We start from the raw sequence: 19,235 nt of genomic DNA on the forward strand, positions 1-19,235 counted from the left end.
AGAAAAGCAGAATGTTGCCTTGTTCAGCCTCAGCTGGGAACATCTATCTATGTTGGGTGACTCAAAATTTTTGCCACTCTGCACATGTCCATAAATAACAATGAAAACAGCAATAACTGATTTTGGGTTACAAGTAAATTTTATTGAACAGTCACATTTGCCAACAGAGAATCTGGGAATAATGAGACTTAAGTGTACATTTCTTTGTGCTTTGCTTGGTACTTTACTATCTTGGCTTTCCAATTACCTCACTGGCCACTTCCCAAGCTTTCTTTACTGGTTCTTTGTCTTCTTCTTAAACTCTACCATGTTTGTAGAGTACTGGAGCTCAGTCCTTGGTCTTATTCTCTTTTTTTAATTGATCAGATCAGATCAGTCGCTCAGTCATGTCCGACTCTTTGCGACCCCATGTATCGCAGCACTCCAAGCCTCCCTGTCCATCACCAACTCCCGAAGTTCACTCAGACTCACGTCCATCGAGTCGGTGATGCCATCCAGCCATCCCATCCTCTGCCGTCCCCTTCTCCTCTTGCCCCCAATCCCTCCCAGCATCAGAGTCTTTTCCAATAGCTACACTTTATTCTCTGTCTCTGTGGATGATCTCAGCCAGTACTTTAATTGCCACCTATCAGCTGTTGACTCAAATTTTCATCTCCAGCCAATACCCGTCTCCAGCACTTCAGCTTCTCATTTTCAACTTGTTATTTGGTATCCACTTTGATGTGTAATAGGCATGTCAGACTTATGTCTAAATCAAAACACTTGATATCTCCTGCAAATCTGTTCCTCTGTCACCTGCCCACATCTGTAAATGGCACCCCATTCACTCAGTTGCTCAAGACAAAATCTAAGCAGTTATGCTTCCTTTCTTCCCTTCCTGCTTTCCTCACATCCAGTACATTGGCAATTCTTGTTTGTTGTTGTATTTCCAAAATATAACTAGAATCTGCCTACCTCTTTGGAATCAGCTTCCACCGTGTACATCCAAGCCTCCATCTTTCTTACTGTGACCATTGCAATTGCCTCCTATCTAAACTGTCTTTTTTTTTTCTTTCGTTGTTGCCTTCATCCATTCTCCAGAGTGGATCCAGAGTAATCTTTAAAAGTTGAATAGAGAAGGACATTGTATGTTTAAATGCTCTTCTTATCTCTTGGAATAAAACTTGTGCAGTGCACCATAGCTAAGAGCCCTATGACTTGCCAAATTCTCCAGCCTTACAATTTCATACCACTTTGGACTGTTTTTGTTCTGGGAATATGGTAAGCTCTTTCCTGCCTCTGAATGTATTACGTGCTCTTCTCTGTTCCTGCAATGCTTTTCTTGCTTTTTCATGGCTGGTTCCATTTCTTCTTTTGAATCCCAGCCATTATATCATTTCCTCAAAGGAAGTTTTCTTAATCATTCTTTTTATCTTCATTAACTCTCCTGTAGTCTGCCAGGCTCCTCTGTCCTTGGGATTTCCCAAGCAAGAATATTGAAGTGGGTTGCCATTTCCTTCTTCAGGGATCTTCCTGACCCAGGGATTGAACCTGCATCTCCTGATATATATATATATATATATATATATATATATAGCCATTGATCCATCAGTGGCACTGAGGTTGTTTTCATATCTTGGCTATTGCAAATAATACTGTAATGAATGTAGAGGAGCATATGTCTTTTCAAATTATTGGTTTTATATTTTTCAGATAAATACCCAGAGTGGAATATCTGGATTATATGATAGTTCTATTCTTAATTTTTTGAGGAATCTCCATACTGTTTTCCATAGTGGCTTCACCAATTTAAATTCCCAGCAACAGTGCACAAGGATTCCCTTTACTCCACATCCTCACCAACACTTGTTATTTCCTGTTTTTGTGATAATAGCCATTTTAACAGATGTGAAGTGATGTCTCATTGTGGTTTTGATTTGCATTTCCCTGATGATAAGTGATATGAAACACATTTTCATGTGTCTCTTGGCCATCTGTATGCTTTCTTTGGAAAAATGTCTCTCCCGATCCTCAGCCCATTTTTTATTTGGATTGTCTGTTTTTTCCTTGTTGATTTTCATTAATTTTTATATATCTTGGATCCCAGCCATTATATCATTTCCTCAAAGGAAATGTTCTTAATCACTCTTTTTATCTTCACTAACTCTCCTGACTCACCTTTTTGTTAGTCGCTAAGTCCTGTCCAACTCTTTTGGGACTCCATGGACTGTAGTCTGCCAGGCTCCTCTGTCCTTGGGATTTCCCAGGCAAGAATATTGGAATGGGTTGCTGTCTCCTTCTCCAGAGATCTTCCCAACCCAGGGATTGAACCTGCATCTCCTGATATATATATATATATATATAATATTAGATATATGACTTGTAAATATCTTCTCCCATTCAGTAGATTGTCTTTCTATTTTGTTGATAATTTCCTTTGTTGTGCAAAACTTTTTGGTTTGATGTCATCCCATTTGTTTATTTGAAAGCTTGTCTGATTCCAAGAACCGATCTATTTCTTCTAGGTTGTCCAACTTGTTGGCAAATAACTGTTCATTATATTCTCTTATAATCCTTTGTATTTCTTTGGTATCTGTTGTAATTTATCCTCTTTTGTTTCTGATTTTATCTAAGCCTTTTCTTTTTTCTTAGTAAGTTCAGCTAAAGTTCTGTCAATTTTATCCTTTCAAAGAACCAGCTTTTAGTTTCATTGATATTTTCTTTTGTTTTTAGTCTCTATTTCATTTATTTCTGCTTGCCACTGTCTTCGGGCTTCACTTCTTTTTCTAGTTCCATGAGGTGTTAAGTTAGATTATATTTGAGATTTTTCTTATTTATAGGCCTGCTGTGAACTTCTCCTTAATACTGAACTTGCTCTGTCCCATAGATTTTGGCATGAAATGAATACATTTCTTATCTGGTCTCCCACTGTTAGATATTTAGAATGTTTACAATTTTATGTATTAATGCTACAATAAACATTCATCTAGATTAATCTTTGTACATATTTCCTCAGGGTAAATTATTTAAGTTGGATAATTTTGGATTTAATGGTATATATATATATATATATATTTAAAGCATTTAAAATATATATTTAAAGCATTTTATAAAATACTTTTGACTACTATCATTTCTTTACTCTCCCTTTTTGTATGTTTTCCACATACAACTAAAATAATTACATCAATGTAGCACTTTCAAATGAAAGTATTAAAAATATGGAAAGAAGCTATAACTAACAAACATATTTTGAAATACCAATCTATGCTAATAATATAAGAGAGGTATATTCTGAATGTCATACAAGGGTAACCTAGATTCCTCTATCAACATACTCAGTCTTTCTGGTGGTGGTTTATTTTTAAGTATGTGCTTTAGCACAAACTCTCTTAATCAAATATGACAAATTTCATTTTTTGGTAACAAAGGAAAAAAAGGTGTACTTCAGTCTCACTAAAATTTCCAATAATCTTTTTTTCAGGTTAACCTTGTATTATGTTGGAATAGGAGTTACTGCCTTGATTTTTGGCTACATACAGATTTCATTTTGGGTCATGACTGCAGCACGACAGACCAAGAGAATTCGAAAACAATTTTTTCATTCAGTTTTGGCTCAGGACATTAGCTGGTTTGACAGTTGTGACATCGGGGAACTTAATACTCGCATGACTGAGTAAGAGATGGATGTGCAGTTTATCAACTTTGATCTTATACATGATGTATAAATGACTTAATTTCATGTATTTTCTTGTTTCAGGGACATCAACAAAATCAATGATGGTATTGGAGACAAGATTGCTCTGTTGTTTCAAAACATGTCTACTTTTTCTGTTGGCCTGGCAATTGGTTTGGTGAAGGGCTGGAAACTCACACTGGTGACTCTGTCCACGTCCCCTCTTATAATTGCTTCCGCAGCCATATTTTCTAGGGTAGGTAAGATGGCTAATGCAGTGTTGACTGAAAGCAAGAATGTGAAGATATTTTACTTAGATTGTATAAAAAGAAGGCAGTTCTATTTATTTATGTGTCCCCAAATAAGAAAGAATATTATATGCCACAAATACTTTTGATTTTGTTCATCATTAACCACCTTCCTATCTTCAAGTAATTTGACTACAATGAAGTCTGGGTTTAATATCTCACTAACATCTAAGAATATTCCTTTCATTTAGAACCTAATGCAGTTTCGAATACTAGCATGGATAAAGTTTTATGGCACTATACATTGAATACTGGAAAAATCTTGTGTATTTTAAATTCCCAGATAATTGTGTTTCAATTAATTTCACTAGAACAGAATGGAGAAATCCTAAAACAGTAAACATTTAAGCTGTTATGTGACTATTTTATGTCAACCATTTCAAATTTATATTTTATAAGGCTCTGAAAAACCATTTAAAATGTCTGCTAATGTATATGTTTATATATTATGTCAATCTGTTTCAATTTTTTAAAACAAATTATGTATTTATACAAGTTATATTTTATCACTGTTATAGTGTGAATATTAATCCCTTTACAAGATATTAATCTATTTACAGCCTGGTTTTGAAATCAGTGCCCTTTGTGAAGGACAAAATATATATATCCCTGCACCAATATATCCTTAATATCTCTCTCCATGTTAAGTCTTTGGCAATACTACCAATGTGTATACCCATTTCCTAGATTGGAGGCACAGTGTGCTCTTGAAAGATGGAGTTTTGTTTTGTTTTGGGGTTTTTTGAGTTTAAAATTTTTCAAAGCTAATTGTTCTTTATGGAAGTCAAAACCATAAAATTCACTGAGTTTATTTGTTAGCTATATACAAATTCAACCAAACAAGAACTTTCAGCAATAAAAAAAATTCTGATTAAAAATCCCTTCACAATAGATTTGGGTGTTTAGACAACAGATCTTTATTTATTGAGTTCTAGTGTTGACCTTGTAACTCTTGTCAAAATCTTCATCCCCAGCTTACTAGAAATGAGGACCCCTCAGTAGGAAAATTACCCCTTGTTACTAAAATCAGAGCTATAACTTCCCAAGAAGTGAAGTGGACAATGAGTTTAAAAAGAACAGCAGTGGGGAAAACTAAAGTCTGCTCTTGTTATTAACTGGTTGCAATAGGAAGCAAAGTCAAAATTATCTAAATAACTGAAGAAGCCAGGCTGGATGGTTTCTAGCATCTTTTAATTCAATTTAATTCGACAAGTATTTATTGAATACTGGATATGTATTGGGTTGGCCAAAAAGTTTGTTTGGGTTTTTTGATAAGATGTTACAGAAAAGCCCAAATGAATTTTTTGGCCAGTCTACTACAAGGTTTTTTGCAAGGTGCAGCTTCCCCTTCAGTGATACATTACAGAAATAGCTATCTTTATTAAGTGAATTCGGTAAATAATGAGGATTACTCAGTTTGTAATGCCTTATGCTTTAGCAAACATCTAAACATGTCTTACACAAAATTAGTTCCAATTATGTGGAGTATATTTTGAAAGTGGATTGATTTGTTATGTGAGCAAGCCACAGTTACAGACTCATAACCCTAAGGACAATTTCCCTGCTTCCTTTCATTGAACTGTTATGCTAATTACTAAATTAAATCCTTCACTTATTAAAGGAATAGTAAGTGAGATGTATAATAGAGAAAAAGGCACATGCTGATTAAAAATTTTGAGAAATCAAGAAAAATTGACTAATATCACCAAGAAATAGTCTCTCTCTCTCTCATTCCTCTTCTTGCTACAACTCTCTAACTCACCCTTGGGAAGTCTTTTTCTTTTTTTCTTTTTACATGGTAAGAAATCAAATCAAGTCAAATCAGGCACACTAATTTCCAAAATACACTTAAGAAGAACCATGTCCCTAATATTCTTCTCCAAATCAAATTTTTCCAAACACTATTGAGATAGATACTCATTTTCTAAGCTTTTAAAAATATAGAGAAAAAACAGTGAAGCTCCATTAGAAGGAAAAACAGAGATTTAGACTCTAGGTTATGTTAAGCTAAGCTTATTCACTGCTGTGAGATTCTAAAAAGTCAGTGTCTATCATCATTGATTTCCTTATTTGCAAACTGACTGAGTTAGAATGTTATAAGTATCTTTTCAAGAGTAAAATTTTGTCATTCTAGATTCTACCTGAATTAAATTCTCTGCACATTGTTAGTATCTCAGGTTATTCTTTTTTTTCTGATAATCGATCACACTTTATTTTTTATTGGGGTATAATTTACAATATTGTGTTAGTTGAAAGTGTACAACCAAGTGAATCTGTTATACATATATATATATCCATTCTTTTTTAGTGTCTCTTCCTATATAGGCCGTTACAGAGTGTTGAGTAGAGTTCCCTGTGCTCTACAGTAGTTCCTTATTACTTATCTATTACGTATATATGTTTGTATGTGTCAAACTCAATCTCCTAATTTGTCCCCTTACCCTTATCCAGGGTAGCCAGAAATGTATCTTTTACATCTATAACTCTATTTCTGTTTTGTAGATAAGTTCATTTGTAGCCGTCTTTTGGATTCCACATGTAAGTGATATCATATGGTATTTGTCTACCCTAAGTTATTCTTAGGTTAACTGTGGTCTTTGTTTATTATAGATAGTTATTTCATTATCCAGTAAGGAATTAAATGCCTATTCCAAAGCTGGCGCTGTAGCAGAAGAAGTCTTGTCATCAATCCGAACAGTCATAGCCTTTGGGGCCCAGGAGAAAGAAATTCAAAGGTCTGTTTCTTTAATTATGATAATATACACTTGCTTTTATTTTCCCCAGAGGCTATTTCCACCAGGAGTCAGTGGTCCAGCTGTAATGGGAACACATCTGTGTCTAACGTCACAGCTGCAACTTTTTTTTTGGTGGTTGTTTTTTGTTTTGTTAAATAAGATCAATAACTTTATAATTTGTGTAAAAGTGTTGCAGCCATGTTATAAAAATTCAAGCCATGGGAGAAATATACAGAAGAAAAATAACTCACCTTGTTTCACCCTCTTCAGAAAAACATAATTAATATTTAGTGACTATCATTCCAGGCATCTTTTCACATATATACACAGACATCAGAATAGGGAGGTCAGTGCAAAGATCAATGGAAATTATTCTGCTAAGTGTGAGCCTCCTCTTCATCTTATTCATAACAAAAATAATTACTTTAACTTTTACTTGAAGAAAATTAAATGGAAATGGAATTTGAAGAAGTTGTCAAAATTTAAACAGCAAATCTCTTCCCAGAAATAATTGTCATCCCAAAGTTATTCCTCTAAAGTGAAAAGGAAAATTAAGGACTCATTTCATGGCTAGAATCTTTGTTTTTCAGCAACTTGTTTCACTTTATCAAGGTTGGAGAAGGAAATGGCAATCCACTGTAGTATTCTTGGCTGGAGAATTCCATAGACAGAAGAGGCTGATGGGCTATAGTCCATGGGGTTGCAAAGGGTCAGACACGACTGAGCGACTATCACTCAAGACTATTATATTTTGTTGTGCCTTTTAAAGGTATACGCAGAATCTAAAAGATGCAAAGGATGTTGGCATAAAAAAAGCTATTGCTTCAAAACTCTCTCTTGGAGCTGTGTACTTCTTTATGAATGGAACCTATGGACTTGCTTTTTGGTATGGAACCTCCTTGATTCTTAGTGGAGAACCTGATTATACCATCGGAACTGTTCTTGCTGTAAGTCTTATTTGAGAACAAAGGTAACTGGCTTAGATAATCTTTTCTTACCTAGCGTTTATTAAAAATTTCTCTTTGAATGATAGTGAATATTTAGAGATGAGTGTTTTAATAAACAAGTATTTATTTCCTTCAAATGATTTGTATGTGCCTTTATAGTTGTATGTTGTCAGGATTTACTCATCCAGTATGATTTAGTGTCTTCTAAAGCATGATGCTTTTGAAAGAATCATAATTGAATTCTTCACTGGGAGTTAGAGTCATCTTAATCCAGGAGTCAAAAAGACCAGTCTCTTGTAAGACTGTTTTCTTTCCATCTTGCTGAGATAAGAGGGCGCTCTGCATTCACCTTTCTAAATGTCTTCTTCTGGAAATATTCTGTAGATTGGACTCTCCTACTCTTCCTCTGTCCTTTCAGCTCATGGTAATGTTTAAAACAAACTATATACAGCTATGTTCAGCATCACAACTTAGAGTTTTTTAAACTCTTAATGGTTATACATTAAATTATAATTTTTTCACTTACGCTCCTAAGTTTCAATAATAAACATATCAGTTCAGGGTTAAGTTCATTTGTCTTGATGAACTACATGGATCTGGCTGATATACTTTAGTTCTCATTTGGCCTTCCCATTCTATGTAGATTTCTTTTTTGTCAAGTCATCTTTTAAAGTTTAGACTTTTACTTTTAAGACTTTAAGCTATTGTTAATTTCTGGTAAATAAAACAAGTTTGAGAAATTTTTAGCACCTTTTTCCTCCTCAATTTATGTGTGGCTCTAGGTTTATAACTAACTTGCTAAGCTTTAGCTTCCTCATCTATAAGACAGGGAAACTAGCACTTAGCTTGTGAGACTCTTTGCTTATTTGTCTTTTGGCAGAGATGTGTCTGTCTGAAAATGGACAACTGTCCACTAATACAAGTAATCAGAAAAGTTGGGGAAGAATAGTACAGCATCTCTAAGACAATGAAATCTATAACATCCTTCCCTTTAAAGTTAAGAAGTTAACCAGCATGCGGGAGAGTACAACTCACCTCCTCACCGATCCAGGTTCATGTATGGCTAGCAGTCCTCAGTAAGCAGATTTTTCTGCTCAGCTTCCCCACAGGTAATAAATAATAAGATGATTATGGGACAATTAGAAATTGTTCAACATTAAGAAAAGGCCAACTGCACTTGGATTAACTAATATTTCCTTTCTATTTGACAACATCTTCTGATCTTTCCTATCTAATTTCTCTAAAATCCCTCTGAATCTCAACCAAGTATACACTTCATTCTGTTGTCCCTCTTATATAACTGTGAAGGATAAATATTATTTTTTGTTTCTGTAGGTTTTTTTTAGTGTAATCCATAGTAGTTATTGTATTGGAGCAGCAGCCCCTAACTTTGAAACGTTCACTATAGCCAGAGGAGCCGCCTTTAATATTTTCCACATTATTGATAAGGTAAGACTCCCAATTGATTTGAAAGATAACTATCATTACTGCAAGAAGGAAATCAAAGAACAGGCACACTCATTTCACTAAAATGAAAAGATGGACAAAATCCATGTTGACCAATAGGCTATGGAAAAAGGAACTGTTTTAACTCTTCTATAAGGAGATTGTGTTTTATCAAAGGCTTCATATCCAACTCAATGCACTTCTAAAGCAGAAAGGAAAATATTGTAAAAGAAAACACATCTTTAAACTACTTTTAGAATATAGAGAGTGTCAGCTTAGTTTCTCTAAGATTTATACTGCCCTCTTTGTTTTTCCAAGAAACCCACTATAGATAACTTTTCAACAACAGGCTATAAATTGGAATGCATAGAAGGAACTGTGGAATTTAAAAATGTTTCTTTCAGTTATCCATCAAGACCATCTATCAAGGTAAGTAAAATTTAATTACGGAAATGTACAATTTTCTAATATTACTTTCCACTGGCTTGATCACTTCTTAGGAAATTGTTTAGGATTAGTCTGACCAAGATTTGGCTACTTTGTTTAGAGATTTGAGGGGAGAGATGGAGATAGAGACACATAAAGAGAAGAAGGAAAGAAGGAAGGAAAGATCACAAATGCACAAATAACTCTGGAAAAAACTGCTTGCATTTTGCAGCCTCTTCTCTGTATTCAACTGACTAAAGTATTTTCACCTCCCTGGAATTCCTTCACTCTGAATTTGGGAGCACAGCAAAAATGTCTTGAATTGATGGTGCCACCTACTGGTGGTCCCTGGATATTTTCCCACTCAGCATAGACAACTCGGTGAACTTTTTGAAGTATCTAATCTGGGGGAATTGTGTATATGTTGTGTCTTTCCCTTTTCCCTTCCCTAAAGCCTTTACCACACCAGCTTTTGTGCCTCAGTTTCTGTCTCTTACTTTTACACAAGCACACACTGACACACACACACACACACACACACCACTCAGCAAAAGTGCATCTTTCTCCTTTTATCATTCAGTCTTGGACAATTTCTAGTAAAAATATGTCTGTCTGTTCTATTGTTTTCATCCTTTCATCTTATTAGTGTATTTATCTAAAAAAAGTAGTTACTGTTAAAGATTGCAAGGAATAATTCCTACTAAAATATCTGTTTTATAGAAAAAGGATGATTTTAAGTGAAATAGGTAAAATTACTAATGCCATCAACCTTTACTATCTTTTAAAGTGTCCAAATATCCCCTGCATAATTTGCATCGAAAAAAATATTTACCTACTCCTACTACCTTATTTTTTTCTAGGTCGTTGATTGAAATTATTTTTTTCAAAGATCGCTATTTTAAAAAAAAATTTGTTACTCAATTACCATTATTGGAATAGTGTTGTCTTCCATCATTTTTCTTAATATAAATAGAGCATTTTAATTCCATTTTGCAACTACATTTGGGTTGGCTTCCTGGAGACTTAAGAGCAGTTTTGCCAGTACATTGCTTGGTAAAGAGCTCTCTGGGTTTTAAATAACTATTTTTTAAATGAACCTTTGAAACATAGCTTTTTTTGTTAAATTTAAAAATGAATAATAATTCCCCCCGGAAAAAAGACCTACCCACTTTAAATAAACAAAACACAAATTCTTCGAAAGAAAGAACAGAAGTGAATTCTAGAGTAAAATTGCAGATGGGAGAGGAGGTACTCCCACTGGATTCCCTTATTTCTCATCTCTTTTAGAGAATTTTTCTCTGCTTGGCCCTTTGAAGGTTTTACCTTTGGTCTGTTTAAAGAGTCTCTTTCATTACAAATGTGGAGATCAAAGTGAAAAAATTCAAGAGAATATGTAAGGGTGAGAGTTTCTCAACAGGATTACTGTTGTCATTTTGAGAGGGTAGTTTTTTGGAGTTTCTCTCATAATGCAGGTTCCAGGACACTAACTGCTGGTAGCAACCCCAAGGTATTGAGAAAAGTATAGAAGTACTTAGTCCCCCTAAGTTAAAATGTTCCTTTGAGATCTACCACTAGAAAAGGAGGATGTCTAGTGGTGAAATCCTATTCCAGCCAATCCCTAAGAAGTCTGCCAGTTTTACTTTAGAATATATTTTGCAACAGTGTTAAATATATTCTAAGAAAGAACTTCCTTAAAGGGCTCACAGAGGTATCTGGCAAGGTTTCATTCCTGTTGTTGCAGGTTAGAAGATATAACTTTCTCAAACTTGGTAGTCACGAAATTCACATGAAGTATTTTGACTGAAAATTTGAAAAGTTTGCTGTGGCTCATTAATAGTCTATGAGTACTCAACTTAGTTTGTTTATATAGAGAGATTATTAGTTTTTTACTGTTACTTTCCAAAATTGTGTAGGTAATTATACACATACATGAAACAAACATAGCAAGAACTAAATTTGTTGTTAAGTGCCAAAATTTTTCTGTTTGTAACTATATATTAAATTTATGAAGATAGGAAAATCATATTCTTACTTATCCTACTTTTATGAATTTCCCTCCCATACATTTCAATAGATTCTGAAAGGTCTGAATCTCAAAATTAAGTCTGGAGAGACAGTAGCCTTGGTCGGCCCCAACGGCAGTGGGAAGAGTACAGCAGTCCAGCTTCTGCAGAGGTTATATGATCCTGATGACGGCTTTGTAAGTGCACCTAGTAAGAACATGTAGAGACCACACAACGAGATGTGGAAATGCCCACCTGTTACAGAGAACTTACAGCTATGTCAACTTTTAATTTTTAACAGTGGGGCTGGGAGAGAAGCCATATTGTTTTCTCTCTTGCATATTAATTCATTCAGCAAGTATTTATTGAACACCTACCAAGAACCAGACATTGTTCTATATGTTGGGAATACACTGCTGAACAAAGCGAAAAAAAAACCTCTCTGCCCTCATCAAGTTTACATTCTAATAAGCAGAGACAGATCATAAATAAAATCAGTAAATTATATAATATTAGAAGATAATAAATGCTGTAGAGAAAAATAACTAGTAATTTGTAATACCCAGAACTTAACAAGAATTTCAGTCTCTCAAAATATCCCAATAGAATAACATCGGTAGAAAATATGCACTCTCATTTTTTTGCATCATCCATATGATGCACTTAATTTTTTAACCTGTAAATAGCATAGAAAACAAGACTATGATAGTCACAGAAGCATAATTTGTAATGCTTCTATTCAATTTTTCAGCTGTTACTTTTAAAAGAAAATATACTCTTCTGAAACATAAATTTGACATCTTAAGTCTTTATGTGGAGTATACTGCTGCTGCTGCTAAGTCACTTCAGTCATGTCCGACTCTGTGCAACCCCATAGACGGCAGCCCACCAGGCTCCCCTGTCCCTGGGATTCTCCAGGCAAGAACACTGGAGTGGGTTGCCATTTCCATCTCCAATGCATGAAAGTGAAAAGTGAAAGTGAAATCACTCAGTCATGTCCAACTCTTCGTGACCCCATGGACTGCAGCCTACCAGGCTCCTCCATCCACGGGATTTCCCAGACAAGAGTACTGGAGTGGGGTGCCATTAGACCTACATATTCATGCTAATATTGAATAAATTATTGGCTAAGTATCCCATATAAAAAGCAGTTGCATGGATTACCCATACCCTGACAGAATACCAGTTGGTGTGAAATACCAGAGTTACGATTATCATACCTTGGCTTCTGTCATTGAAATATGTTGGGATAATGGATAATGGCATTATCTATGGAGACTACAATGTTCATTTAAGATTATTTATAGGAGGGAGTAAAATGCACTTTTATCTTTTGCAGAGGATTATGGTGTTGAAGGGAAGGAAAGAATTGCCTAGAAAACAATGCAGAAGTCACATAAGTCTTAAAATAACAAAACTGAAGTTTTTTATATGTGTCTACATAATAACATTTGTGACTCCTAGAGTATATAGCCTCATAATACCTAATTTGTGGATCATGCTAGGACCTGTAGATCATGTTAGCCTTAGTGTTAGGGCTTCCCTGGTGGCTCAGACAGTAAAGAATCTGCCTGTAATGCAAGAGACCCTGGTTCAATCCTTGGGTCGGGAAGATCTCCTGGAGAAGGGAATGACTCCAGTATTCTTGCCTGGAAAATTCCATGGATAGAGGAGCCTTGCAGGTTATAGTCTATGGGGTAAAGATATTCATATAGTTTGACCAAATTTTAAGTCAATTTTTTTAGGTTTTATTAGTTCCCAACTACCAGAAAAAGTCTATTGGCAATGTACTTGCTATACATATTTTATCAAAATATAGTCAGTCTTTGTTTCCTGAAACAATCTGCTTCTCAGCTTATGTTTTGGAGTAGTAAAAACAGTTTTAACGCAATGCAGTGAAAGGCATCACAATGATTCATTCCTTTGGATTTGTAGATCACGGTGGATGGTAACGACATCAGAACTTTAAATGTGCGACATTATCGAGAACATTTTGGAGTGGTCAGCCAAGAGCCTGTTTTGTTTGGAACCACCATTAATAACAATATTAGATATGGACAAGATGGTGTGACTAATGAAGACATTGAGAAAGCAGCAAAGGAAGCAAATGCTTATGATTTTATAATGGAATTTCCCAAGGTAAGTACACTATGTACCCTATACTCTTAGCTTAAACCTAAAGCACTGAAATATTCCAAAATAAGCTAAATAATGATAACATCTACAGAGTAAGGTAAGTGTGATTACTTTTTGCATTGTCCTAGATGAAACAACTATAAATGAGAGAGCATGATAACAACCCAAAGAATACATCGTTGAAGGTCAATTTTTTTAATCTGTTTTGTTCTTACTAGTTCTCACTGCTAATGGAAAAGAAAAATAAAGGATATGTTAAAATATAACAAAGAAATATGAAACAAAATCATAAGTCCACCCTGAGAAATGTGTATTTGCAAAATGTTGATTTGCAAGTCCATCTTGTGGCTAAGAGCGGGAATGTCACAGGCAATGTTCAGATTGGTTCTGTGTTAAGGCAAAGGAAAAAATTTTGTTTTTGAAGTATATGAAACTACTATTGGATAAGAAATGTGAAATTATAGTTGGAAAGAGATACAGTAAACTATAATTTGGGGTATTAGAACATATGAGATCCTAATGGATATTTAAAATTGATAGAGAGCTATAAAAATATTTATATTTCTTAAAGTATTTGTTCATTAGTAGCATTTCATTTTCATTTTTTCATTTAATTTTCAATTTCATCCCAGTATCACCTGAAATTATTATGGGGAGCACCTTGTGGAATAAGAAAGGATGATATGTGAAATTAAAACACAAATAAAATTCTAATATCCCAGAAGGCAATAACAAAAAAGTTATTTTAATGAATATATTTTACAAACCACATTCCATAGATCATAATAATTTTGTTCTTTTGTTTTTTTCACAAAATTTTTGTTATGCTATTTATTACCTCCTTTCCCCATTATTTAGGGTCATACTTAGGACAGAAAAGTTATTCTTTGAGGTCATTCTTTGCCTTATGGTTTGGGAAAACACAAACTTCCTTTCTTTGACCTTCATTCAACACTTTCACTGACTTCTTTTCCTCAAAAAAAAAAAAAAAAAGATCTTCAGTTTTCCCCTTGGAATTAAGGAGTTTTCTGGTGCCTCTTAAGTCATTTTTTGAACTATGGTGTTGGAAAAAACTCTTGAGAGTCCCTTGGACTGCAAGGAGATCCAACCAGTCAATACTAAAGGAACTCAGTCCTGAATATTCATTGGAAGGACTGATGCTGAAGCTGAAACTTCATTGGAAAATACCCTGATGCTAGGAAAGATTGAAAGTGGGAGGAGCAGGGAATGACAGAGGATGAGATGGTTGATTGGCATCACCTAATTGATGGACATGAGTTTGAGTAAGCTCTGGGAGTTGGTGATGGACAAGGAAGCCTGGTGTGCTGCAGTTCATGGGGTCGCAAAGAGTCGGACACGACTGAGAGACAAAACTGAACTGAACTGAAGTCATTCCCTGTAAGTTATGACTTATTTTTACTAAAAGACCAATATTTACACAAAGGTGTTTCTTGATATAAATCTAATAGTAAATTCTAAAGATAAGATCCAAAGAACAAATTAAAATTGCTGGTTTATTATGATAGAAGCTAAATTCCACAGCCATGATGGTTAAACTGGGACATAAGAATAAACATAATAATAAATAAAAGTTACAGAAGTGGTTTCATATAGGTGAAAATTTAGGGAAAGCTATATTCAAAAATAAATACCATTTCTGGGCTTTCTATCTTGTTCCATTGGTCTATATTTCTGTTTTGTGCCAGGACCATACTGTCTTGATGACTGTAGCTTCGTAGTATAATCTGAAATCAGGAAAGTTGACTCCTCCAGCTCCATTCTTCTGTCTCAAGACTGCTTTGGCTTTTTGGGGTCTTTTGTGTTTCCATATGAATTATGAAATTTTTTGTTCGAGTTCTGTGAAAAATGTCATTGGTAATTTGATAGGGATCACATTGAATCTGTAGATTGCATTTGGTAGTGTAGTCATTTTCACAATATTGATTCTTCTTAGCCAGGAACATGGAATATCTCTCCATCTGTTTATGTCGTCTTTGATTTGTTTCATCAGTGTCTTACAATTTTCTGGGTACAGTTGTTTTGTCTCCTTAGGTAAGTTTATTCCTAGATATTTAATTCTTTTTGTTGCAATGGTGAATGGGATTGATTCCTTAATTGCTGTTTCTGATTTTTCATTGTTAGTATATAGAAATGCAAGTGATTTCTGTGTATTGATGTTGTATCCTGCAACTTTGCTAAATTTACTGATTAGCTCTAGTAATTTTCTGATACTGTCTTTAGGGAATCATGTCATCTGCAAACAGTGAGACCTTTACTTCTTTTCCAATCTGGATTTCTTTTTCTTCTCTGATTGCTGAAGCTAGGACTTCCAGAACTATGTTGAATAATAGTGGCAAAACTGGACACCCTTGTCTTGTTCCTGATCCTAGGGGGAATGCTTTCAGTTTTTCACCATTGAGACTGGACAGCTACATGTAAAAGAATGAAATTAGAACACTTCCTAACACCAAACACAAAGATAAACTTAAAATGGATTAAAGACCTAAATGTAAGTCCAGAAACTATAAAACTCTTAAAGGAAAACATAAGCAGAACACTCAATGACATAAATCAAAGCAAGATCCTCTATAACCCACCTCCTAGAGTAATGGAAATAAAAACCAAAGTAAACAAGTGGGACCTGATTAAACTTAAAAGCTTTTGCACAGCAAAGGAAACTATAAGCAAGGTGAAAAGACAACCCCCAGAATGGAAGAAAATAATAACAAATGAAACAACTGACAAAGGATTAATTTCCAAAATATACAAGCAACTCATACAACTCAATGCCAGAAAAACAAACAACCCAATCAAAAAGTAGAAAAAGACCTAAGCAGACATTTCTCCAAAGAAGACATACAGATGGCTAACAAACACGAAAAGATGATCAACATCGCTCATTATTAGAAATGCAAATCAAAAACACAATGAGACATCACCTCACACCAATCAGAATGGCCATCATCAAAGCGTCTACAAACAAAAAATGCTGGAGAAGATGTGGAGAAAAGGGAATGCTCTTGTACTGTTGGTGGGAATGTAAATTAATACAGCCACTATGGAAGACAGTATAGAGATTCCTCAAAAAACTAGGAATAAAACCACCATATGACCCAGCAATCCCACTCCTAGGTGTATACCCTGAGGAAACCAAAATTGAAAAAGACACAAGTATCCCATTGTTCATTGCAGCACTATTTACAATAGCTAGAACATGGAAGCCACCTAGATGTCTATGAACAGATGAATGGATAAAGAAGTTGTGGTCCATATATACAATGGAATATTCAGTTCACTTCAGTCGCTCAGTCGTGTCCAACTCTCTGCGACCCCATGAATTGCAGCACGCCAGGCCTCCCTGTCCAAAACCAACTCCGGGAGTTCACTCAAACTCACGTCCATCAAGTCGGTGATGCCATCCAGCCATCTCATCCTCTGTCATCCCCTTCTCCTCCTGCCCCCAATCCCTCCCATCATCAGAGTCTTTTCCAATGAGTCAACTCTTAGTATGAGGTGGCCAAAGTATTGGAGTTTCAGCTTCAGCATCATTCCTTCCAAAGAACACCCAGGGCTGATGTCCTTCAGAATGGACTGGTTGGATCTCCTTGCAGTCCAAGGGACTCTCAAGAGTCTTCTCCAACACCACAGTTCAAAAGCATCAATTCTTTGGCGCTCAGCTTTCTTCACAGTCCAACTCTCACATCCATACATGACTACTGGAAAAACCATAGCCTTGACTAGACGGACCTTTGTTGGCAAAGTAATGTCTCTGCTTTTGAATATGCCATCTAGGTTGGTCATAACTTTGCTTCCAAGAAATAAGTATCTTTTAATTTCCTGGCTGCAATCACCATCTGCAGTGATTGGAATATTACTCAGCCACAAAGAGCAATGCATTTGAGTCAGTTCTGATGAGGTGGATGAACCTAGAATCTATTATTCAGAATGAAGTGAGTCAGAGAAAGATAAATACCACATTCCAACACATATATACAGAATCTAAAAAAATGGTATTGAAGAATTTATTTACAGGGCAGCAATGGAGAAACAGACATAGAGAATAGACTTACGGACATGGGGAGAGGGGAGAAGAGGGTGAGATATAAGGAAAGAGTAACATGGAAACTTACATTACCATATGCAAAATAGATAGCCAATGGGAATTTGTTATATGGCTCAGGAAACTCAAACAGGGGCTCTGTATCAACCTAGAGGGGGTGGGATGGGGAGGGACATGGGAGGGAGGTTCAAAAGGGAGAGGATATATGTATACCTATGGCTGATTCATGCTGAAGTTTGAGAGAAAGCAACAAAATTCTGTAAAGCAATTATCCTTCAATAAAAAAATAAATTAAAAAGAAAAATAAATAAATAAATACCATTAATCCTTCTATGATGTGCTTAATCACTCAGTCATGCCCAACTCTTTGCGACCCATGGACTGTAGCCCACCAGGCTCCTCTGTCCATGGGGATTCTCCAGGCAAGAATACTGGAATGGGTTGCTATGCCCTCCTCCAGGGGATCTTCCCAACCCAGGGATTAAGCCCAGGTCTCCCGCATTACAGGCAGATTCTTTACCATCTGAGCCACCAGGGAAGCCAACTATGATACACACATATTTTTTAATTAATATGTTAGGATTAACTGATACTTGCTAGCTTTCCCCATGAACAGCTATAAAACGGACTAGAATATATAAGGCATAGGACAATTGTTTCCAAGCATTAGATAAGCGGTAGCACAAAACTATGATTCCTGAGAGAAAGGAAACTTTTGAAGAAAGTCCATGAATGTCCAGCATGCTTCCTGGGAACAAATTATGACCCCATCAGATCTCTGTAAAATGGAACTTAAAGAGAACATGTCAGTCCCACTGAGATATAAGATAGAGATAGAATTTCAGGGCAGCTTAAGAAATTGAAGAGCCAAAATAAAAGAGCTGTGGACATGAGGTGGGGGAGAGGAGCAGATGACCATGTAAGCATCCTTTAGGAATCCTTCTCGGATATAAGATTACCCCTGGCTTACAGGACAGCAGCTGCTACAAAGCTATAGTAGAGCAGAGATACTCAAAGTCAGGCAGTGTGGTGCAGCTGTTTGAAAACACAACCCAGCCAGAGTAGAGAGGTCACATTAACACCTCTTTATACCTCAGGTATATAGCTGAGACACCAAAAAATAAAAAAATTTAAAAAAATCACACCTTAGAAGTAAAGACCACACCTTAGAGTAAGGCTGACTCTAAATAATCTGCTCTAACAAATCCTAAAACCAAGTGATGACAAGACCCTAAAGGAGACAGAACTTGGATATTAGGTCCTGACAAGTTTTGAGGCTTTCTTTAAATGAGGAAGCTCCAGGTGATGGTGAAGGACAGGGAAGCCTGGAGTGCTGCAGTCCACGGGGTCGCAAAGAGTGAGTGACTGAACAACAACAGATTCACCACATCAAAGCATAAAACCAGGATGATCAGTTAATATTCGAATTGCCTAGGAGAGTTAAAGGGCTTCCCAGGTAGTGCTAGTGGTAAAGAACCCACCTACCAGTGCAGGAGACGTAAGAGACGCAAGCTCTATC

General features: G+C 35.7%; 1 protein-coding gene across 1 annotated transcript in view; it reads left to right on the forward strand.

The window, feature by feature from the left end:
* The window catches only part of ABCB5 (ATP binding cassette subfamily B member 5), a 120,588-nt gene that overhangs the window by 16,185 nt on the left and 85,168 nt on the right, over nucleotides 1–19,235 (forward strand). Inside the window, exons 5-12 of the mRNA XM_055589953.1 lie at nucleotides 3,464–3,655; nucleotides 3,740–3,911; nucleotides 6,574–6,698; nucleotides 7,468–7,645; nucleotides 8,981–9,094; nucleotides 9,410–9,520; nucleotides 11,592–11,717; nucleotides 13,456–13,659. Coding sequence (XP_055445928.1) covers nucleotides 3,464–3,655; nucleotides 3,740–3,911; nucleotides 6,574–6,698; nucleotides 7,468–7,645; nucleotides 8,981–9,094; nucleotides 9,410–9,520; nucleotides 11,592–11,717; nucleotides 13,456–13,659 — 1,222 coding nt within the window. The remainder of the gene's footprint in view (nucleotides 1–3,463; nucleotides 3,656–3,739; nucleotides 3,912–6,573; nucleotides 6,699–7,467; nucleotides 7,646–8,980; nucleotides 9,095–9,409; nucleotides 9,521–11,591; nucleotides 11,718–13,455; nucleotides 13,660–19,235) is intronic.

Source organism: Bubalus kerabau, chromosome 8 (assembly GCF_029407905.1).
Source record: "Bubalus kerabau isolate K-KA32 ecotype Philippines breed swamp buffalo chromosome 8, PCC_UOA_SB_1v2, whole genome shotgun sequence".
Lineage (NCBI taxonomy): Eukaryota > Metazoa > Chordata > Mammalia > Artiodactyla > Bovidae > Bubalus > Bubalus kerabau.